The sequence below is a fragment of the Mirounga leonina genome, unplaced genomic scaffold (genome assembly GCF_011800145.1).
Source record: "Mirounga leonina isolate KUSES-001 unplaced genomic scaffold, KU_Mleo_1.0 Mir_151, whole genome shotgun sequence".
Classification (NCBI taxonomy): domain Eukaryota; kingdom Metazoa; phylum Chordata; class Mammalia; order Carnivora; family Phocidae; genus Mirounga; species Mirounga leonina.
The window spans coordinates 6862674-6886894 of record NW_023270377.1 but is presented as its reverse complement, the minus strand read 5'-3'; the positions used below and the strand labels follow the sequence as shown (position 1 = coordinate 6886894).

The 24221-nt window shown below is 39.3% G+C and overlaps 1 protein-coding gene across 6 annotated transcripts in view; it reads left to right on the top strand.

Moving 5' to 3' along the window:
- Nucleotides 1-24221, top strand: part of GIGYF2 (GRB10 interacting GYF protein 2) — a 149978-nt gene that overhangs the window by 10506 nt on the left and 115251 nt on the right. For all 6 annotated transcript variants that reach the window (XM_035006842.1, XM_035006841.1, XM_035006840.1 and 3 more), the window contains exon 3: nt 17035-17118. In XM_035006842.1, the coding sequence (XP_034862733.1) occupies nt 17078-17118 (41 nt within the window). In that variant the 5' untranslated portion in view covers nt 17035-17077. The remainder of the gene's footprint in view (nt 1-17034; nt 17119-24221) is intronic.

The window sequence follows — 24221 nt, the reverse complement described above, 5'->3', positions numbered from 1 at the left end:
TAGTTGTAATGTGAAATTTGAATTATATCAACGCACCTTTTATATTTTGTTACATTAAAATCCATTGGTCTATCTCCCACCTTAAATGAATATTTTATATAACACAGTATCAAAAAATTGCATTCATATAAATCATTACCCATCAGGGAAGCCTTTAATTATTGGGAAGGTCTTAAGTACTGGAAAACCGATCAAACCCATGATGGTGAATAGTTTTCCAAAATTCTTTTTTTTTTTTTTTTTAAAGATTTTATTTATTTGACAGAGAGAGACACAGCGAGAGCAGGAACAGAAGCAGGGGGAGTGGGAGAGGGAGAAGCAGGCTTCCCGCCGAGCAGGGAGCCCGATGCTGGGCTCCATCCCAGGACCTTGGGATCATGACCTGAGCTGAAGGCAGACACTTAACGACTGAGCCACCCAGGCACCCCATAGTTCTCTAAAATGCTAATTTTGCTTGAAAGCTCAAATTTTATTATTGGAAGCAAGTACTGACAATTGTTTTTGTTTTGTTTTTGAACAAGTGACCGTGTCAGTTCATTCATTTTTGAAAAAATGCTAAATACCCAGGTCTTTTTGTCACTTTCTCTTTCACTGCTTTGCATGATCAATGCAGTGCCAACACTGAAAAGTGCAAATAATATCTTAGTATTGTTATAATAGTAATTTTGACATCATGAGTACCTTGAAAGAGTTTCAGAAGACATTACTTTGAATTGCTCTTCTGCGGAGTGGAACAGTTTTCAGTGTTCTATTTACATATGATACATAGGTTTTTTGTTTTGTTTTTGTTTTTTATTTTATTATTTTTTTAAAGATTTTATTTATTTATTTGACAGAGAAAGACACAGCGAGAGAGGGAACACAAGCAGGAGGAGTGGGAGAGGGAGAAGCAGGCTTCCCGCTGAGCAGGGAGCCCGACGCGGGGCTTGATCCCAGGACCCTAGGATCATGACCTGAGCTGAAGGCAGACGCTTAACGACTAAGCCACCCAGGCGCCCTATTTTAATCAATTTAAAGAAAGATGATTTAACATAAAAGAAATATAAAATGTTAATCTTGGAATGCATTACTCTTTGAGGGAGGCAGTCTATTTTTAGTAAGCTTAGTCTTTTTAAACTCACCTTTTTTTGAAGTATAATTTACATAGAATAAAATGCCTTCATTTTAAGTGCACTCATATTAAATGTACATTTTGATGAGTTTTGATAAATGTATATACCTGTATAACCATCACCACAATTAAGATTTGTAACATTTTCATCACCTGTAGAAGTTTCCTTCTACTTTTTGCAGTCATTTTCCCTTCCTCACTACTGAATCTATTTTCTGTGACTGTAGATTAATTTTGCTTCTTCTAGGATTTTACATAAATGGAATTATTCAGAATGTATTCTTTTTGGGTCTGGCTTCTTTTGCTCAGCATAATGTCTGATTCATTCATGTTGCTGCATATATCAGTAATTAGTTTTTTATTGCTGAGAATATTGGGTATGACTGTTACAGTATTTGTTTATCCATTCATCTGTGGATAAACATTTGGGTTGTTTTTGCTTTGGGGCTGTTAGGAATAAAGCTGACCTTAGTTTCATGGCATGGGTAGTGATTCAAATTGTGCTGGATTACAGTGCTTATCAGAACACTGTAAATTAGGAATTTAAATTTCTTTTATGGTGAGGAGAAAAGCCAGCAGAGCATCTATAATTTTTTTGAAGATGTGCCATAAAAAGGGTAATTAAGAGAAATAAATAGTATTTTGCAAGATTTCATATATAATGTATGGTCCAGATAGATGTAGATAATTATTTTGAGTTTTGATGATTTTTCTGGGAAAAAAGTTCTTTGTTCCTTTCCTAGGGTTAAGTGTATAGTAATAAAACGAATAATGGAAGTCTAGTTTTGCTTCATGAAGTTTTGCCATCAGTAAATGTTTAACAGATCATATTTTCAAAATTATTCAAAAATGTTTGCATGTTGGGGCACCTGGGTGGCTCAGTTAAGCATTTGACTTCAGCTCAGGTCATGATCTTGGGGGCCTGGCTCAGTTGGGAGTCTGCTTGTCCCTCTCCCTCTCCCCCTGCTTGTGCTCTCTTGCTCTTTCTCAAATAAATAAATAAAATCTTAAAAAAAAAATGTTTACATGTTAGGGCACCTGGCTGGCTCAGTCAGTAGAGCATTTGACTCTTGATCTCAGGGTTATGAGTTCAAACCCATATTGGGCATGGAGCCCACCTTAAAAGAAAAAAAGTTTGCATGTTTAAAAATGAAGATCAGATGGGTGCAAAAGGAAAGAGTGTTTTCTGCTGTAATAGTTGGGAGAAGAGTTTCCTTTTTTTGTGCCTTAAAATTTTTTAAGTTTTTTTTTTAGTAATCTCTACACCCAATGTGAGGCTTGAATTCACAGCCCTGAGATCAAGAGTTGCATACTTCACTGACTGAGCTAGTCAGGCACCCCCTTAAAATAGTTTTTTAAACTGAGTTAATGTTCAGAAACATACAACTTTTACAACTTTTGGGGTGCCTAGGTGGCTCAGTCGGTTAAGCATCTGCCCTTGGCTCAGGTCATGATCCCAGGGTCCTGGGGTTGAGCCCCTTGTTGGGCTTTCTGCTCAGCGGGGAGCCTGCTTCTCCCTCTCTCTTCCCCCCCAAATAAATAAATAAAATCTTAAAAAACTTTTTTTTAAAGTTTTTTTTTTTTTAAGATTTTATTTATTTGATAGAGCGTGCATGCATGAGCACGAACAGTGGGGAGGACACAGAGGGAGAGGGAGAGAGGAGGGCTCCATCCCAGGGCCCTGGGATCATGCATGACCTGAGCCGAAGTCAGATGCTTAACAACTGAGCCACCCAGGTGCCCCGGTATTAACTTCTATGACATTTATGTTGGTGTTGTAAAAGTATTTCATACAAACCAGGCAAATACTTTTTGTGAGAATTAAGATCTGCTTTGTCATAAAAGTAATTGAAGAATATTGTTGCAAATTACGAAAATAGGGATAAAATCATTAATCTCACCTCACTAATATTTCTTCATTTCTGTCTTCTCTTTGTGTTTTAATGACATATGCAGAATTAGACTCTTGTGTGCAAACCTCATTGTACTTGTATTCTGTTGAGTGAATGTGCTGCTTTTATAGGATTGCTTCCTGTCTTTATAAAGATGAGTGATGTGGTATATGTGGTTCTCCTTCATGGTTCCTTTTCATTGTTTTACTTAGCTTTTTTTTTTTTTTAAGTTTGAAAAAAATGCATTTTGAGACCTATGTATTTTAGCCTAGTGACTGAATATTGCTTCATTTTATTTTATTTTATTTATTAATTTTTTAAAGTAATCTCTACCCCCATTATGGGACTCGAATTTATGACCTCGAGATCAACAGTTGCATGCTCCAGGCACCTTGGTAGCAGAGTTGGTTAAGTGTTCTGACTCCTGATATTGGCTAGATCTTGATCGCAGGGCTGTCAATTTGGGCCCTGTGTCGGGCTCTGTGCTGGGCATGGAGCCTACTTTAAAAAAAAAAGCGGGTGGGGGCACCTGGGTGGATCAATTGGTTGGGCGGTTGACTCTTGATTTCGCCTTGGGTTTAATCTCAGGGTTGTGAGTTCAAGCCCCATGTTGGTTCCATGGTGGGTGTGGAGCCTACTTAAAAAAAAAAAAGAGTTGCATGCTCTACTGAGTGAGCCAGCCAGGTGCCCCCTATTTTAACCTTTTTTAAAGATTTTATTTATTTATTTGAGAGAGAGAATGAGAGAGAGAGAGCATGAGAGAGAGGAGGGTCAGAGGGAGAAGCAGACTCCCTGCCGAGCAGGGAGCCCGATGCGGGACTCGATCCAGGGACTCCAGGATCATGACCTGAGCCGAAGGCAGTCGCCTAACCGACTGAGCCACCCAGGCGCCCCTATTTTAACCTTTTTTAAATTGAGGTATAAAATATGGTAAATAGGTGCACAGATCTGAAGTATGTACTTGGAAAAGTTTTACATATGTATATACTTCTGTAATCACCAATTAGATCAAGATTAGTGAACATCTCCAGCACTCCAGAAGGTTCCTTCTTCTCCTTCTTAGTCACTAGTTCTACTTCCCTGATGAGCATATTTTTGACACGTGTCACTTTTTGATTACTTTATCTATTGAACATCGTATCAAAGGAATCACACGGTCTGTGTTCTTTGGTGGCTGGCTTTTGCTGAACGTGATGTCTGCGGAGATCCATGCAATATTGTTATCAGTAGTTTTTTTTTTAATTGCTGAGTTTTTTGTTTTTTTTTTTAAAGATTTTATTTATTTATTTGACAGAGAGAGACACAGCGAGAGAGGGAACACAAGCAGGGGGAGTAGGAGAGGGAGAGGGAGAAGCAGGCTTTCCGCTGAGCAGGGAGCCCGATGCGGGGCTCGATCCCAGGACCCTGGGATCATGACCCGAGCCGAAGGCAGTCGCTTAACCGACTGAGCCACCCAGGCGCCCCTAATTGCTGAGTTTTTGTTTTATGAACAATTTAACTTTTTTTTTTTTATTTTTTTTTAAAGATTTTATTTATTTGAGAGAGAGAAATGAGAGAACACATGAGAGGGGATGGGGTCAGAGGATGAAGCAGACTCCCTGCCGAGCAGGGAGCCCGATGCGGGACTCGATCCCAGGACTCCAGGATCATGACCCGAGCTGAAGGCAGTCGCTTAACCGACTGAGCCACCCAGGCGCCCCTAACTTTTTATTTTGAAATAGTTTGAAGTTTACAGAAAAGTTGCCAAAAATTACTAAGATTTTTTGTGTGCTCTTCATGTAGTTCAATGGTTTTTACCATTTTCTATATTTACTTAAGCATTTATTTCTTTCTCTGTATGTGCATATATGTATGTAATTCTTAACATAATTTATAATATATAACATTTTATATAAGTTTTTTCTATTTCATTTGAGAGTATGATGTAGACCTTATGCTTCTTTTCCCTTAAAACATTTCAGTAGTGTTGTTTTTTTTTTTTTTAAATTATTTTTTGGGGGGGAGGCCTGGAGAGGGGGAGAGAGAGGGAGCCTGATGTGGTACTTGATTCCACGACCTTGAGATCGTGACCTGAGCTGAAATCAAGAGTCAGACGCTTAACTGACTGAGCCACCCAGGCACCCCTGTTATAATTTTTTAAGTAAGCTCTCTGCCCAGTGTTGAGCTTGAATTCATGACCCTGACATCAACAGTTCCATGATCTACCAACTGAGCCAGCCAGGCACCCCTTCAAGGTTATTTTCTGTTTTTCCTTTTAAGATTTTATTTATTTATTAGAGAGAGCACCCGTGTGCAGGCGCACACCCAAGTGGCGGGGAGGGGTAGAGGGAGTGAGAGAAGCGGATTCCCCACTGAGCAGGGAGCCTGACATGGTGCTCGATCCCAGGACCCTGCGATTGCCACCTGAGCCGAAGGTAGACACTTAACCACCTGAGCCACCCAGGTGCCCCTTCAATGTTATTTTCTAGGAATAAGAACATTTTCCTACATAATCACAGTAAAAATTTCAGTCATAATTAACATTGATACAATACTATTACCTAACCCATAATTCCTATTCAAATTATTACAGTTGTCTCTTTAAAGTTTCTTACAGCGTAATTTTTGTTGGTTCAAGATGAAATTAAGAATTGTACAGGCACCTGGTCTTTATATCTCTAAGTCTCCCTTAATCTGGGATTTTTTTGTTTGTTTGTTTTTGTTTTTTTGACTCATATTTTTAGAGAGTATGGTTGACTGATTTTGTGTCTATCAGTTCGGGTATATCTGATGTTTTTTCAAGATGATCTTCAGTTTCTGCATTATTGTCAGGAGTGTAACAAATACTGCTGTATTCTTCTCAGTGCATCACATCAGGAGGCATGTGGTGTCCATTTGTCTCAGTATTAATAATGTTACCTAACTTAGTAACAGCCAGATGGAAGCGATGCATAGGGCAGGGTATGTGGGAATGGGTACAGAGCTTCAGTGCTCTCTCTGGCATACCACCTTCTCCTTGAAGCTCCACTACAGTTTGTTTATTCATTCTTCTGTTGATGATCTTTTGCAGTGATGAACATAGTAGCCAAGTGTCAGTTTTTGGTAATTATGAATAAAGCTACTATGAATACCGTATCTTTGTCTTTTGGTAAAAATTTCACTTGAATATTTATCTAGCAGTGGATTATGGGATCATGAGGTAGATATATATTTAGATTTGATAGATATTGCCAAACTATTATCTGAAGTGGTTGAACTAATTTGCACTAATGGAGTTATTAATTTTGTGTTATCTTAATCCAGATTTGGCTAAGGTAAAAATAGTTTGCTGCTGGAATGCGGACAGAACTCTTCATTTATTTGGGACTGTGTATGTGAGGAGTGCTAGAAGGGTAGCTCTTTTTTCTGTCCTTGGGAGAATGGAGGTAAGGAAGTGTGGGGGCAGATTTATGTTCCTAGGTGTTCATTCTGGTAGTCTTTGTCAGACTATGCATAGTACTGCCTGGACTTCATCCCAGATTTGCCATAGATTTTTGGGGGCTAAGTTTTACATATCCAGGAGATGGAGATTTGCAGGAGTGAACAATTTTTATAAGAAAGATTCAGGAGGTTTTAAAGGAGTACATGTTTTGAATTGTTAGTAGTGGTAGCTAATCAGGTTGTCACGAATTCTAGAAGCAGTATCAGGGAACACTTTCAGGGTCGAACTGTTAGCTGCTGTGCTGGATTCTGATTCCGCTTTGGCTTCTCCTTGCTGTGTTTCTCCAGTTAGGACTTAAACTACATGTATCTGCAGCTCCTTCATGTTAGTAGTGATTGTGTGTGCCCAGAAGTTGTCTGGCTTCTTGACACTGTGCCAGGTTGTGAGAAAATGGTAGACTTAAGAGCTGAGAGGCCAAGGTCTCCCTTTTCTTTGTTGCAAACCCAACAATAAGAAAGAGCTGGGTTGATTTATTCTCTCTCCTCTCTTAAACATGCACTCACATGCACACAGTGATAGATGAGGTCCCAAAGAGGAGCTGAGGAACCCAGGAAAACTAGAAAAATACACAGAGAAAAAGGAAAATAATTATACTAGTAATTAGAGATAAAATAATTGCTAGTAGGGGCTAACGTAGCACAGAATTGTTAAGATGTTGACAAAAAGGCCAGGTTATATCACATTCATGGTTAAGTACAGGATGCAGTTTATCAAAGAAGACCAATTTCCTGATGTTAATCACAGAGGGAATATATTAGTTGAATTCTCTTATAAAGAATTTTGAGTAATGGACAGGTCTGAAAGAGTGGTTATTTAGGAATGTTTTGTCAGCTATTTTTAAGTCAACTCTCAGAAATTTGAGGGTAGACCTATGTCTGAGGTCCTTATCCCAGAATTGGAGTAGCCAAAGAAGAGAAAAGGTCAGAGGAGGGAGGTGAGAACCTTTCCTTCTGTTCTGTCATAGTTGGTTTTGGCATGAGAAAGATACGCTAATAGGGTGGTCTCTGAACTAAAGAATATATATATATTTTTTAAAGATTTTATTTATTTATTCATGAGAGACAGAGAGAGAGAGAGGCAGAGGGAGAAGCAGGCTTCCCGCGGAGCAGGGAGCCCGATGCGGGACTCGATCCCAGGACCCTGAGATCATGACCTGAGCCGAAGGCAGACGCTTAACCATCTGAGCCACCCAGGCACCCTGAACTAAAGAATATTTTGCACGCATTCTATCAGAAGCACTTTATGCCATTATGCCCACTTTATGTCCTTTTCCGACTCCTTCCTCAAAGGTTTGGGTGCTTCTATATTTCAGAGATGCTAGGACCAGGACTTGTTCTCAGAATTCTTGAGGCCTGCTAACTCCACTATGTCATGTGTGAGGTCATGAGATGAATGAAAGTCCATCAGGTTATTCATCCTTTTTGTTGCCTCATCTCCATAACCACTGAGTTTTTTTCGCCCATTGACCCAGTCTCACGGTTTTATTCCTTTCCAAGAATTTTTATTGAGGTTTCTGACATGTTATTTTTGTGTGTTAAACCTTTTCATATGTTAAGCTGTTCATAGGTTGTTTTTCAGCATTATTAAGGTAACTGAAGCCCATCCTGCCTTGATAATTTTGCCTTCTCTTTAGCGCTCTGAGGTTACCAGTACATTTCCCTGCATAGTGGTAGCTGTGTCAGTAGGCAGAATCAGGAACTTTTTTTTTTTTAAGATTTTATTTATTTATTTGACAGAGAGAGAGAGACAGCGAGAGAGGGAACACAAGCAGGGGGAGTGGGAGAGGGAGAAGCAGGCTTCCCACCGGGCAGGGAGCCCGATGCGGGGCTCGATCCCAGGACCCTGAGATCATGACCTGAGCCGAAGGCAGTCGCTTAACCAACTGAGCCACCCAGGTGCCCCTAGAATCAGGAACTTTATTCTCTTGCATTCATGGCCTGTTCTTTTCTTTTGCTAGGGTGACCATTCAGCCTGGTTTACTCCTATTGTCTCTGTGTAATTATTAATACCCTGCTTGCACACACATTTTCTGGTGTATATATGTACATAAACTGTACCCCTAATGTGGGACTTGAACTCACAACCCTGACATTGAGTCCCACGCTTAACCAACTGAGCCACCCAGGCGCCTCCCCTTACCACATTTCTGTAATTACTCTTTAAATCACCAATGACTTCATTGTGGAAGCCAATGAAGACTTTTCAGTCTTTGTCTTTTTTGATTTCAGTGTTTGAAACTTTTGAACTCTTCTTCTTCTTTTTTTTTTTTTTTTTGAGAGAGAGAGACTGAGAGAGAGAGAGCATGAAAGGGGGGAGGTTTGGAGGGAGAAGCTGAACTCTTCTATAGAAAAAAAATTGTGGCAGTACTATCTTTGTTGTATACACAAATTAGAAACTTACTAGGAAAAGAATTATCCATAATTCTACCATTCAGAAGTAAATATTAACATCTTGGGACATACTTCTATATACCCACTAAGAATATATTTTAGAATGTGTTGAATGTTACTGTATTCTCTGTACTCTGTAACCTGCCTTGAACACTTAATATGTTGTTGACATCTTTTTATGTCAGTGAATGTAGTTATTATTTGTTATTATTACCTCTCTCTCTATAGGTATGTAGGTCTGGCTTCCACAATATCTGCTGAATTTCTAACACCCCTCCTTTCCTTTTAGATCTTGCTAATTCATTCTCCTCCTGGCATCTTGAATGATCTTCCTAAAGTATCAATTTCATCCTAGACATTTTCTTGCCCTAATATTTTTATAGCCTTTCATTGCCGTTGGGATATAAAATACAAAGTCTTCTTTTTTTTTTTTTGTAAGATTTTATTTATTTGAGACAGAGAGAATGAGATACAGAGAGCATGAGAGGGAGGAGGGTCAGAGGGAGAAGCAGACTCCCTGCTGAGCAGGGAGCCCGATGCGGGACTCGATCCCGGGACTCCAGGATCATGACCTGAGCCGAAGGCAGTCGCTTAACCAACTGAGCCACCCAGGCGCCCCAAAATACAAAGTCTTCTATGATATGGCCACTAATTTCAATCTTCACTTTAGTTTTTAGCTTTATTGAACAAATGGATAATCTCCCCCAAGGATCCTGGTTCTTTCTCCTATCTGTTATAGATTCAGTGAGTGTGGAGAAAGTGAGAGTCCATGATAGGGTGAAAGGTTAGTGCTAAAGATCTTTCATTGTGTGATCTTTTCTCTTCTTGCCCAGTATACTCCTGCATTGTGATTGCTGGGCTTTGTTCTTGTCCCTTGAGCTTGTCCCTGCTTGACTTCTGCTATGGGGTAGTTTCATTCAATTTTTGGTTATAGTTATGTAAATTTATTTCCAAATCTGTTTTCTCATCCCCATCCTGACTCTGTCGTGGAATTCAAAGTCTATATTAATGGTCTTTTGGGGTATTTCCTCAGGTGTGCGTTCATTTTGACCAAAACTATGAGTGTCTTTCCTCCCAAATTTTATTTTTCTATTTTCTCTTTACTTCCAAGCTTTATATACAGATTGAAAAAGCACTCCACCTCAGTATTGAATCTTGTAGGTTCCATTCCATTTCTGCATTCTCTGTTTAGATTTTCCTTTCCAGAGGGACCAGTGCTGCTTCTACTGAGGAAATGGAGTAGATACTTGAATGGACCTTGGTTTTATGCATGCCAGTGTAAGGGAGGGAGGGCAAGGCAGTCCTTCCGGGGCAAAGGAATAGCATGAACAGAAGCGCAGAAGGAGGAGAATGCAGTGGAGAGTAGAAAGTTCTCATTTGGGGCGCCTGGGTGGCTCAGATGGTTAAGCGTCTGCCTTCGGCTCAGGTCATGATCCCAGGGTCCTGGGATCGAGTCCCGCATCGGGCTCCCTGCTCCTTGGGAGCCTGCTTCTCCCTCTGCCTCTCTCTCTCTCTGTCTCTCATGAATAAATAAATAAAATCTTTAAAAAAAAAAAAAAGTTCTCATTTGGCCTTGAGTTTGGAGGTGAAACAGTAGGAGATTGAATTGAGGAGGTATGGTTTATCAGATTGGTGGGGACCTGAAATACCAGGAGTTTTGCTATACATGGTAGGTTTATTTATTTATTTTTATTAAAAAAGATTTTATTGAGAGGGAGAGAAAGCGAGAAAGAGAACACGAGCAGGGTGGGAGAGGGAGAAGCAGGCTCCCCACTGAGCAGGGAGCCCAATGCAGGGCTTGATCCCAGGATCTTGGGACCATGACCTGAACTGAAGGCAGACGCTTAACTGACTGAGCCACCCAGGCGCCCCATACATGGTAGGTTTAATTGACTGTTTTACAGAGGGGTAGGCATGACCAAAGTGATGCTTGAGGAAGATGATCTTGTTGGTTGTGAGTAGTTAAAGAGGGTGATTCAGGAAGCAAACTAGAAATTTTATTGTAATAATCCAAACATGAGTTAACAAAGAGTGCAAGAGGACTCTTGAAGGAGGAACTGACCAAATTTGAGACAAAATGACAGGATATAAGAAAGCAGGGAGGAAGGAGTTGCAGATGATTCTGTGCTTTTGAGTCTGGCTGACTACTGAACTGTGAGAACAGTGGTACCTGATGAGTTGTTGATGAGGTAGATATCTAGGAGGATCAGGCAGCTGGAAATGCCATCTGGGTCATGGGAGAAAAAATGAAATCCGTAATTCACAGCAGGGCAGGGCGGGAGGCCCTTTCCAGGGTCTGCAAATTTGTAGGAGAATTTTTCATTGCTCTTGTTATAATGACACTCCAATCCCCATGTGTTCCTCGTTACCCTGTGATTTAGTAGGCAGAGTTCTATCCTAAGTACTGGTAGAGAATACCATCGTAGATTAAAAAAAGTTCAAGACAATATCTAAACAGTTTATAGTTAAATAAACCACGGGTATGCTGAGGGAAGTCAGAAAAGAGAAACTTGGGGAATGGCAACTAAATAGGAAGGAAATGAAGATAGGAAAACAATAGCAGTACAATGTTGGTCATGGAGGGAAAAGGAGGAGAGTTTCAAGAAAAGGCAATGTAGAAAGGCAGAAGAGCACAGCATCCAGAGTCTGGTTCAAATCCTGACTTGCTGTAACAATTCAGGGCTGTTTTCTGATGGTCACAAGTCTCCTGGGGCTTTGGGTTGACAACATTTAGCTCAAGGCGGAACCTATGCATTTCAGGACCTCCTTACATCCTTAGAAAGGACAACTGAGAAATAGGCCCTGGTTCCATTCTAAATAATTTATAATTCAGAGGCATTGGGTAAGGCAGTCTCTTTAGTACATATATAAACACATTAGAACTGGGGTTATTCATTTATTTATTTTTAAAAGATTTTATTTATTTATTTGACAGAGAGAGACACAGTGAGAGAGGGAACACAAGCCAGGGGGAGTGGGAGAGGGAGAAGCAGGCTTCCCGCTGAGCAGGGAGCTGGACACAAGGCTCGATCCCAGGACCCTGGGACCATGACCTGAGTCAAAGGCAGACGCTTAACACTGAACAACTGAGCCACCCACGCACTCCAACTGGGGTCATTTAAATGGATGTGGAAGGAGCAGTCTTAGGTGGGGAATTCAGAATTAGAGATTACAGTACTGTAAGCATTTATATGAGATTTCTTCAACAGTCATGACTCTTAGATTTCGTGTTTTAATTCATAAAAGAGAACAAGTAGAACACCATTCTGTGTAATACAGGTTTCTTTAGTGGATAATTAAATCACAGATTATTATTCTTACAGGTTCTTAAGGGTTCTTCAGAAATTTTTGTATTAGGAAGTAATCTTCTTATGGAAACTATGTTATAAACGGTAGTTAGGTTTCCATCTCAGGGCATTAAAAAGATAGCTTTTAATGTTTGTGTAGTATGGTAGGTAGTTTGGTACTACCTGAAAGGTTTATAGGTGGAATGGTAAACAGGACGGGAACAGGATTTCCTTGCTTGTTCCTTAGATACTGCCTAAGGCTTCTCCTGTAATTCAAGACTGCTCGCTGCAGGTGGGAAAGTTAGGCATTACACAACTCTAGGGACTCCATTTGCATCCTTTGTGGTAATAGTGCCCATGGAGTTTTGTGCTTACAAGACCTGTGTCACCTCAATAATTAAAAAAAATTTTTTTTAAAAAGATTTTATTTATTTATTTGACAGAGACATAGCGAGAGAGGGAACACAAGCAGGGGGAGTAGGAGAGGAAGAAGCAGGCCTCCCCGCGGAGCAGGGAGCCTGATGTGGGGCTCGATCCCAGGGTCCTGGGATCAGGACCTGAGCCGAAGGCAGACGCTCAATGACTGAGCCACCCAGGCGCCCCCACCTTAATAATTTAAAAGGGAAAATTTTTTTTAATCTCGTAAGCGATTTTAATATTTTCACAACTATCAAATAATTCAGTTTTATTTTTTTAAAAGATTTTATTTATTAGCGTGAGAGAGTGTGTGAGAGAGAGAGCACAAGTGTGAGAGAGAGGGGGAGCTGCAGAGGGAGAGGGAGAAGCAGGCTCCCCGCTGAGTAGGGAGCCTGATGGGGGGCTCCATCCCAGGACCCCGGGATCATGACCTGAGCTGAACACAGACCCTTGAAAGCAGGCGCTTAACCAACTGAGCCACCCAGGCGCCCCCAAATAGTTCAGTTTTTAATGGAGAGTTATTTGCCTTGTAAATTCAATCTGGTTCAAATCTTGACTTGCTTTATAAATTCAGAGCTGTTTTCCAATGGTCAAGGTCCCACAAGGGTTTGAATATAAAACATTTGGCTGGGTGGGGTTTAAAATGGTAGTAAAAACACTCCTTCAAGATGTTTTGTATTACAATAAAGTCTTATAGTTGATGTAGTCTCTGCAGGTCTTTGTTAGCCAAGTAGGTCCACATACTTTTAAAAGCACACTGAATTAATTTATGCCAAATGTGGTCACAGGGATGATTTATAAGCAGAATACCTGTATTGATTTACAGTGGGCACCTTCTTGGGCTCTGATCATCACTACCTTGGCAAGTTATTTCAGTTGGAATGTACCATAATTTAATTGAATCTAACATGCATCAGTTATGCGATTCTTTATGTATTACTAAAGAAGAAATCATACTGTGAAGTAAGCTCTGCCACAGAGTTTTTTAATTGCTTAAAATTTTTATTTTACATTTTTTTCCGTTCAGTCGTCTGCAATGGCTCTCTTATTTTACATTTTTAGATTTAAAAGACATTTTTTGAATAATTTTTGAAATTATTTTTTAAGTACTCTCTACACCCAACATGGAGCTCGAAGTCATGACCAAGATCAAGAGTTGCATGCTTTTTTTTTTTTTTTAAAGATTTTATATATGAGAGAGAGAGAGTTTGCATGCGCGCGCACACACACGCACGTATGCACGTGGGTGCACACGAGTGAACAAGCACGAGCTGGGGGAGGGGCAGAGGGAGAAGGAGTGGCAGACTTCCCGCTGAGCAGGGAGCCCGACTCAGGGCTGATGCCAGGACCCTGAGATCATGACCGGAACTGAAGTCCGACGCTTCAGGGAGTGAGCCACCCAGGTGCTCCAAGAGTTGCATGCTCTTCTAACTGAGCCAGCCTGGTGCCCATTATTTTACTTTTTTTTTTTTTTTTTTTTGCTAGAGAGAGAGAGACAGTGAGAGAGGGAACACAAGCAGGGGAAGTGGGAGAAGAAGCAGGCTTCCCGCTGAGCAGGGAGCCTGATGCAGGGCTCTGTCCCAGGACCCTGGGATCATGACCTGAGCCGAAGGCAGACGCTTATCGACTGAGCCATCCAAGAGCCCCTATTTTACATTTTTAAAAAAGTTCTTTTAAACTTATTTAGCAAAAAAGTCTAATAGATTTTTATTATATGGTATATATTTTGTGTATATGTTAGAGAGAATAGAAGTGAAATAAATTGGTTAAGGTATTCCTCAGATTTCTACATATTATGTCTGATTCTTCTAAATAATGAAAAATTTAGGATTATGGAAGTTTCCTTCCTCTCCTCTCCCCACCAACGTAGTGTCAGGTTATTAAGGGTATTAATAATGAAATGTTTCTTAGGGGACTGCTCCATTGTTTTCTCATCAATTTAAAATACAGTGATTTGGTGCTTCTGAAGTTCTTAAGTCTAAGTTGTTTAATTTTTCCCCTTTAAATACTTTGGTGCTGGTGCATGTGGCCACATGTGGGTTGTGCATTGTCTAGTCTCAGTAGCAAAGCTTCATCTACATGTGGTTTTTTTGTTCTTTTCCTCAGGTTCTGTAAGGCACTTACAATCATTTCTCTGATGACAAAAAGTTACTTCACTAGTTTCCCATTGCTGTGTTTGCTTTCTTTTCTATTATATACTACATTTCGCTTCAATTTAGAATCATTTTATAATCTTTTGAGAGACATTTTAAGCAACAGTTTAAAATTGGGTACTAGCAACAATACAGTTGAAAGGATGATAGTAAAGAGCTATGACCAAGTTTACCATGGGCAGACAGTGACAACTGTGGCACAGCTTCCTTTGGGTGAGAGCAGTGGTAACAGGACACCAAGATGTATTCCAATTTCAGAGAGGTTAAAATGCGGAAAACCATGTATCTTACGTGTTCTTTTTTGAATTACCAGTTGCTTAAGAGGTAGGGAGGGCACTAAGTTGATCTCAGCTTGAGTCTGGTGTGCAAGCTTGCGGGGCCAGGTAGCAGGGAATCAGAGTTAAGTTAGAGAATATGGGTGTCTCCCTGGAGCCCTGAGGGTTAAACTAGGGCTAGAAATACCTTCCAGAAGGAGGGCAGATAAATTATTTTTTAGTTACTTTTATTTTGTATTTTTCCCCACCTGCTAAGCTTGCCCCCCTTTTCTTTTTTCCCCAGAAGGCAGATAAATTAGTAGCTGATTATGGATGTTAACATACTTTTACTTGCCCTTTTCTGTATTTTTGACCAATTTCTAGTTAATATTTTTATTTTTTATTTTTTTTTAAAGATTTTATTTATTATTTGACAGAGAGAGAATGAGAGAGAGAGAGCACATGAGAGGGGGGAGGGTCAGAGGGAGAAGCAGACTCCCCGCTGAGCAGGGAGCCCGATGCGGGACTCGATCCAGGGACTCCAGGATCATGACCTGAGCCGAAGGCAGTCGCTTAACCAACTGAGCCACCCAGGCGCCCTCTAGTTAATATTTTTAAACAATCTCTACACCCAATGTGGGGCTTGAACCCACAACCCCGAGATCAAGAGTTGAATGCTCTACTGACTGAGCCAGCCAGATGCCGCGGGGCATTTTTTTCTAGTCAATTATTTTTAGATCTTCTTTTTTTTTTTTTTTTAAAGATTTTATTTATTTATTTGAGAGAGAGAATGAGATAGAGAAAGCATGAGAGGGGGGAGGGTCAGAGGGAGAAGCAGACTCCCCGCTGAGCAGGGAGCCCGATGCGGGACTCGATCCTGGGACTCCAGGATCATGACCTGAGCCGAAGGCAGTCGCTCAACCAACTGAGCCACCCAGGCGCCCTATTTTTAGATCTTCTAAACAAATCAAAGTGTGATGTGAATTTATCTTGGAGATATTTACAGTATATTTATGGTATTTATAGTATTTTCCATTTTTAAGCAGTGATACTCTTTTTTCCCCAGCTTTATTGAGATATAGTTGACATATAGCATTGTATAAGTTTAAAGCGTGTAGTGTATTGATTTGATACTTTTATATATTGCAAAATGATTACCACCATAGCATAAAGCTAACACCTCATTCCATCACATACTTACTATTTCTTTTTTGTGGTGAGAACATTTAAGATCTAAGCTCTTACGAACTTTCAAGTATATAATATGATATTATTAGCTGTAATCATCTTGCTGTACATTAGATCCCCAGAAGTGGAACTTTGTACCCTTTGACCACATACCTCCCTACTTTTCCCACCTCCCAGCCCCTGGTGGCCACCACTCTACTCTGTGTTTCTCTGAGTTTGGTTTTTTTTTTTAGATTCAATATGTAAGTAATATCCTACAGTATTTGTCTTTTCTTGTCTGACTTCACTTTAAGCTCTGATATTTTAAAATGGTTTTTGAAAGGTCACTCATGAAATTTATTAGTGAATTATTTTAACTTGATGGTTCAAGATAATTTTTTTAAAGGATCACTAGTGTATAAAATGCTAAGCAGAAAGTGGGGAGAGTTGTAGCGGAAGCTGTGAGATAGGAAGGGGGGATGCTTATTTTAAGAATCTTTAATATACCTCATGGTGATGGGAGAGCAAGGAAGTAATATATATTAAAATGTAAATCTGTTACCCTTCATTCACTCCCTTTTGCTCAGTGGTTAATGAAGAAGGTCCTTAATTTGGTCCCTGGTGCCCTGCATGGTCTGCTCCTACCTATCTCATTGGCTTCATCTTATACCATGCCTACTTTCCCCAGATAAACTTAAGAAGATAGTGACTTGAAATGTAAGGTGGTTTATGAATTTCACTTTGCCTGCTATCCTGTTATAAACAGTGATTAAAAAATCTCATTCTGTTGGCTTTGGTTAAATGGAGCCAGGGAATAAGTAAAACACCCTAGATAGACTTTCTGGGCTGGAATTCTGCATTTACTCTTCATTAACTGTATGGAGATATTTTTCTCATTAACAGGTTTCTCCACATATAAAAATCTATTGTAAAAATACGGAAAATAATGGCAGCGGAAACGCAGACACTGAACTTTGGGCCTGAATGGTGAGTTTTCAAAATCTCATCCTATTTGATATTGGATATACTACTAGTATAGTAGTAAGGTATTTGTACAGATGTTGGGTGGTTTATAAATGTACATGTTTTTGAGACTTTGATTTTTGTGCCTAGTTGAAATCAGTGTAGTTTATCTAGGAATAAATTACTGTTTGGTTAATGACTGCATTCTGTATTTAAAAAAACTTTCTTGTTCTGGCTTTGTAATGATAATGGAATTTTCTTGGTCTGGTTTTGCACTGATAATGGTTATGTAATGATAATTGACTCCCTGCAGTTCCACCACCCTAGCAAATTACTTGCTTTTTCATTTGAGCCCTTGTCTAGGTGCATATAAAATTTTACATATAATTGTAACATTTTTATCTGTGTATGTTTTCTGCTACAATGCTGTTTTGTGAGTGCTGTTCATAGACTTATTTGAAAACATAGTTCTTACTGAATTATTATTTGAATTTTATTTTATTGATGGGCTAGGCAGGTGGTCCAGAATTATACTGGCTATTAACTGTAGCTCATCTAAGATTGGGATAGCATTTGCCATAATAACAATTAATTGACCTTTGAGTCTCTTACAGATGTGTTTGGACCCTGAATATGGAATTCTCATGGAATTTTGAGATCCATCACATTGTAGTGTGACTTTTCCCCCCTCTTCTTCTTTTCCCCCCAATGTTGGTGATTGAAGATCCTCTCGTCAGTGGCATGAATAGTTGCTTTTTCTATTCTATTCCAGAGGCAGTATATAAAGTAGATAGGTGTCTTAAACATTCCTGATTGTTTAGGTGAAAAATGATGCAAACTTCTGTAGTAACTCTCTGTTTGAAGACACTTATTAACTTATTTTATGCATTTCTTTTTATATGTAATTTCTAAATTTTCTTGGCCCTTATAGCTAGCATTTGGAGACTGAGGAGAAATCACTACTTGAAGTTCTAAGAACTGATGCAGCTTCTCTATTTTGAGAATTTATTTTGAAAATGTTGACCTAAGTAATGCTGTACCTGTTTTAGTTCTTAGTTTGTATTTTAAAAATAATTTTATTACCATATTAGTATATGTTTTTAAAGAAATTAGAGATTACAAGTAAGCCAGAGGAAGATATAATCACCATAATTTTATCATCCATGATATAACCACTGTAAATAGGTTAGTTTATCTCTGCAGGTGGTTTTATGTATGCTCTGTGTATATGTACATTTATTTTCACAAAAATGGGATCATACTGTACATTCAGCTTTGTAACCTGCTTTTAAAAAATAACCACTTCAAAAGTATCTTTTTTTATCAATAAATGTTTTCTATTATCTTAAATGGTTGCATTGTATGATGTACCATCATTTATTTAGTCTTCTAGATGTAGCATATATAGGCTGTTTTCAGTTTTTCATTATTATAAAAATATTTTTGATGAACGTTCTTGTAGCTAAATCTTTATTCACATCTTACTGACTTTATAAGGTGGGTTTAAATCCATATAGCTCACTTTGTAAACCATTTTGTGTGTAACTCTTCTGCCTTTATCTAGAATTTTGTAACTGCTTCTCTTTTGTATTTACACACTTTCTTTGTAAAAACATGATTAAACTTGTCAGCTAACTTAAGGAAGTTGTCCCCCCCCCCCCCCCCCGCCTTTTTAAGAAAAAGAGACAACACTAGGAATTTAGCCTAAACAAAAGGAGAAACTGCTGGAGATGTTCTAGAGTCAGTACATGTTAAGCTTGCTGCCCTATACCGTGGATTGACAAACTATGGCCTGTGGGACTATAAATAAAGTTTTTATGAGTAAATTTTATTGGAACATAGCCACACCCATTTGTTTCTGTATTATCTGGCTGCTTTCATACTACAGTGGCACAGTTGAGTAGTTAAAGCAGAGGCCGGCCATCTGGCTTTAAAAAGCTTACATATTTACTCTGGTTTTCTGCAGAGAAAAGTTTTTTGGCCCCTGCCCTAAACCATGGGCTTCCAAAGTCATTTCAGTATGTCATTGGCCCAGTCTATCAGTAGCACTATACACATTTTTTCATTGGTACTCTGAAGTTTTGTTTGATCAGCCCAGGTTTTATACAGAATTTGAAGTGAAGTAACTTTAGTAGAGGACAGTTACCAGTCCCATGCTGAAACAGTAGCTTTACCTAATTGTTACCCTGCAGGCATTATGAGAGCTTAGAGTCCTTCCCTTAGTCATCTGAAATGCTTTTAAACCGAGGAGTGGAGGTCTAAGTAGGCACACTGCCTTTTTCGTACCATCTATCACAATTTTTTCTGGCAAAGGGAATATAAGACCCTTAAGTAACTCTGGTAACCCTGAGCTAGAAGCTGTAATATGAATAGAAGCTGCTACTGTGTTTCTCTGCATGTAACATTACATTCATTGTGGAACTTAGGGAGGTAAGGAGCTCTGTCCAGAATACCTGAGAATCAAAATTTAGAGTGATTGCATTCCATCAGTGTGTTAACTCTGAACCATACAGAAACTAATTTAGTGATGCTTTATTCTGTTTACTAAGATCATTTTTATTATGATGTAAAACATAAATGTTCAATCAGAGTTGGATGAAATGAACAGATTTACTGGTACTTGGGAACTTGGTGAAGATGGAAGAATGTTGAAAATTGTGATAGAGGGGCGCCTGGGTGGCTCAATTGTTAAGCGTCTGCCTTCGGCTCAGGTCATGATCCCAGGGTCCTGGGATCGAGCCCCGCATCGAGCTCCCTGCTCGGCGGGAAGCCTGCTTCTCCCTCTCCCACTCCCCCTGCTTGTGTTCCTGCTCTCTCTCTCTCTGTCAAATAAATAAATAAAATCTTAAAAAAAAAAAAAAAAGAAAATTGTGATAGAGACAGACCATGAATGACCATACACATGGACTTTTTAAGGTAGGTCTGTGGAATCATTAGGTCTTAGCTTCTCTCTATATTTAGAATAAAGATGTGTGTTATATAATCACTGAAGCAATTTAAAAACATGTGATAGATTTAATGGAGGAGTAAATAGTTTCTAGGAATAAAACAATAGTCTCTACTCAAATGTTACTGCTTTCTATATATAATACCTTCTCCTTATTTCCTGTTCTCCTCTGCTTAATTTTTTCTTAATGGTCTATATCCAAGTAGAATATGGCAACTATTTTACTCACTTTTATATCCCATCCTCCAGCTCCCACTAGACTGTGAGCTCCACCGAGGGCAGGTACTTTGGTCTCAATTTTTGTACAGTTTGTTCACTGCTGTATCTCCAGTGCCTGCATTATAGTAGGTACTCAATAAATATTTGTTCAGTGAGTGAATGAGTTGTTGGAAAGTAAAGCTCATTTTAATGTTTTGCTATTATAAATATGTGTATACATCCTTAAACAGTTTTGTTGGTATTGCTGAGTATTTATTTTGGAATAATTCCTTGGAAGTGGAATTATTAAATCAAAAATTGCAGTTTTAAGGCTTTGGATGATGTATGGATAGATTGACCACCAGAAGGGTTGTGTGAATTTAATTCGCATCCCCTGCCTGTTTATTTCACCCTTGATAAAACACTAAGTACTACCTTAAGAAAAAAATTTTTTTTTGTTTTAAATGTGGTAGATTTAGGTTTTTTGGATTTTTTTTTTTTTTTGGAATTTTTTGTTTTCGGCAACAAAGTAATTCATGCTTATTCTATTTTTTTTTTAAAAGATTTTATTTTTTATTTAATTGATAGAGGCAGCGAGAGAGGGAACACAAGGAGGTGGGGTGGGAGGCTTCCTGCGGAGCAGGGAGTCCAATGCGGGGCTCAATCTCAGGACCCTGGGATCATGACCTGAGCCGAAGGCAGTCGCTTAACCAACTGAGCCACCCAGGTGCCCCAATTCATGCTTATTCTAGAAAACCTTGGTGAAAATGGTAGTACAAAAGAAAAAGAAAATATCTAAGTTATCCTTAATCCTACCATCCAAATAATCATTGTGAACATTTTGGTTTGTATCCTCCTATTTTTTTTTTTCCTGCAAATATTTGTATGTATACTTAAAGACATTTTATTTATTTATTTTTTAAAAAAGATTTTTATTTATTTATTTGACAGAGAGAGAGATAGCGAGAGCAGGAACACAAGCAGGGGGAGTGGGAGAGGGAGAAGCAGGCTTCCTGCCGAGCAGGGAGCCCGATGTGGGGCTCGATCCCAGGACCCTGGGATCATGACCCGAGCAGAAGGCAGACGCTTAACGACTGAGCCACCCAGGCGCCCTACTTAAAGACATTTTAAAAAAAACCAAAATAACAAATTCATTACTGTTTTATTTGGGGATTTTTTTTTTTTTTTTTACTTTGAGGATTGTAAATAGATACATGTAGATGATGAAGGAATTTATCATACAGGAAATAATTGCAGATAGTTACCTGGCTTTATGGGGAAGGAGCCAAGGAATCTCCTTTAGGTTTTCTTCTGCCTCATCTCCGTGGTCGTAAGGAGGTTTTCCCTGGTCTTTCCATGCAAGAAAGTGAGGCACTTGTTTCCCCCAAAGCACTTTGTTTATACCTGTGTGAAAATAGTTACATCTTTGTGTTGTGTCTCTGTGTTTACCTTACTCAGAAAAGAACATAAGGCACTGTATTTCTCAATTTTGGTAAGCCCACTGTTTACCCTAGTGTACTGAACATAGGCACTTAGTAAATGTTGGACAAAGGCATTCAAGTCTCATGGGGGTGGGGAGAAATGAGGGCAAAGAAGGAAAACCTGACATTGTTGGGTTAGGTATCATCTTTGTGGGCTTGTGGGGAAAATGAGAGAAGTTTTGGAGAATGGGATGCATTAATCATCCCAGTTTTCAGAAAGAGTGAAAGACATCAGTGCGGTCTGAAGGGATAAGTAATTTGGTATTATCCAGGGGTGTATTTTATTTATTTTTAAAAATATTTTTATTTGAGAGAGAGTGAGAGAAAGAGCGAGCGCACGCGCACGTGAGCAGGGGCAGATGGAGAGGGAGAAGCAGACTCCCTTGCTGCAGGGAGCCCGACATAGGGCTTGATCCCAGGACCCTGGGATCATGACCTGAGCCAAAGGCAGATGCTTAACCTACTGAGCCACCAGGCGCCCCCCAGGGTGTATTTTAGAAGAGAATATTAAGATTTGTTTAGAAAACATTTCTCACGTACCTCCTACATTCTGTGTCTTGTGTTAGGTGCTGAGGCAACAAGGTTGAAAGGACATGGTACCTACTTTTGAATTATGTGGTGGGGAAGCTGACACTAAATAGTTTCACTATAATGTCAACATGTAAAGGAAGTGTAGTGAAGTATAGGATATTCAGCTGCTTATTTGATGCCTATAAACATCTCATCTTTCATACTTATCTGAAACTGAGCTTGAGTTTTACTGTTTTAAATTTTTTCTTTTATTTAATCTTAAATACCACAGTGTGCCCATTTGTTCAGTCCCAAAATCTTTTGAGTTACCCTGGTTATTTCTTCTACTTCTGTATCTCTACATCTAGTCGATCACAGTGCCTTGTCAGTTTCATCTCCAACATCTCTCTTTTTTTTTTTTCCAACATATCTCTTGAATCTGTTCATTTCTCTCCACCTGCATTGCTGTCACCCTAGTATAAGTCACCACCATCTCTGACATAAACGATTGATTGCAAGAGTGGCCTGATGTTTTCTGACTTCCATTCTTCTCATTGTTCAGCAGGCAGAGCAATCTTAAGATATAAATTGGGTCAAGTTTTTCTCCAGAATCCTTCAATAGCTGTATGTCTATTTGTAGACCGTTTATTAGCTTTTTCTTCCACTAGCCAGTTAGTTCCATGAGGGCTGAGCAGGTACTTGTGTCTAGCCAGGGTCTTGAAGATTTCTCTCTCTCTTCCTTTCTCCTTTGCATTCTCTTTCCAACTCCTCATTCTCTTCATTCTGACTCATCTATTCCTTCTCCTCCTTCCACTTAACCTCTCTTTTCCCCCAGTAGTCTTCCCCTCCCCGCAAGTGAAAATGGTTTGAAAAAATAAAATTTTCCTGATAACAGGAAGGGCATGTGTAAAGACAAAGGGGTGGGAAACAGCAAGTTTAAGAGAGGAATTCTGAGACATCTTTACTGTGAAGTGTGGGAGAGATGAGCTTGGAGGCAGCCTTTCTATGTTAAGAAGTTCTGGATTTTATTTGATCGTTGTGTGCCAATGAACAATTGTTAATCAGGGAACATTTTATTCAGGTTTGCATTTGAAATATATTTGTAGCAGTGTGGAGGATGAATGATGACTAGTTGTATCACTTAGGATGCTGTTGTAGCAGTCCAGGTAAGAAAAGTGTGGATAATAATAATGGGTTAGTTGATCCACAGGATGACTTGAGAGATTCAGGATCTAAAACTGGTATGATGTGGTAATTGGGTATGGGAGATGGTAGAAGGTGAGGAGTAAAGGATGATTCCCAGATTCTTAACCCAGTGGTTGAGTAGTGTCTTTATCTGCCTTAAGGTGATGAAGGGGGTTGGGATGAATAAACTGATGAGTACGCTTTGGGGCATTTTAAAGCTAAAGCTGAGAGGCTCTAAGTGATTGTATATAGAAGCCTTAAACTCTAGGGAAGAGGTTAGAGTGGAGTTGAGAATCAGGAGCTTACCCAGAAATGTTTTTTGACTCCTACAGCTTCACACATCTACACTGACACTCCAAATTGCTTTCATAAGCTGAAGTTTGGATTTGGGACAATAAGTGAAGATTTTGGGGTATCATGGGGTTTTAGAAGGTCCTCTAATGCTACCCGTCAGTTACTACTACTCATATTAGAACTGGGCCTCTTGTGTTAAACAGATCTCAGTATGACCAGAAAGAAGAAGGTGACGAAGATAGGAAATTGTCCCTTGGATTTGTGTGAGGTTATTGATGAACTTTACTGGAGCAGTGGAGTTGTAGGGGAGAAGCCAGATTATGCCAGTGTGTTTTTTTGTTTCTTTTTTGCACTGGGTTTTGAAGTGCCCGGAAGTATGGATGTGGAGATGTTTCTGAAATGAAGAGGAAAGATGAGGATGCTGCATTAAAGGGGAATCTCTTGAGAATTCACTCTAGTTATGTTTTTCTTTCTTTCTTTCTTTCTTTCTTTCTTTCTTTCTTTCTTTCTTT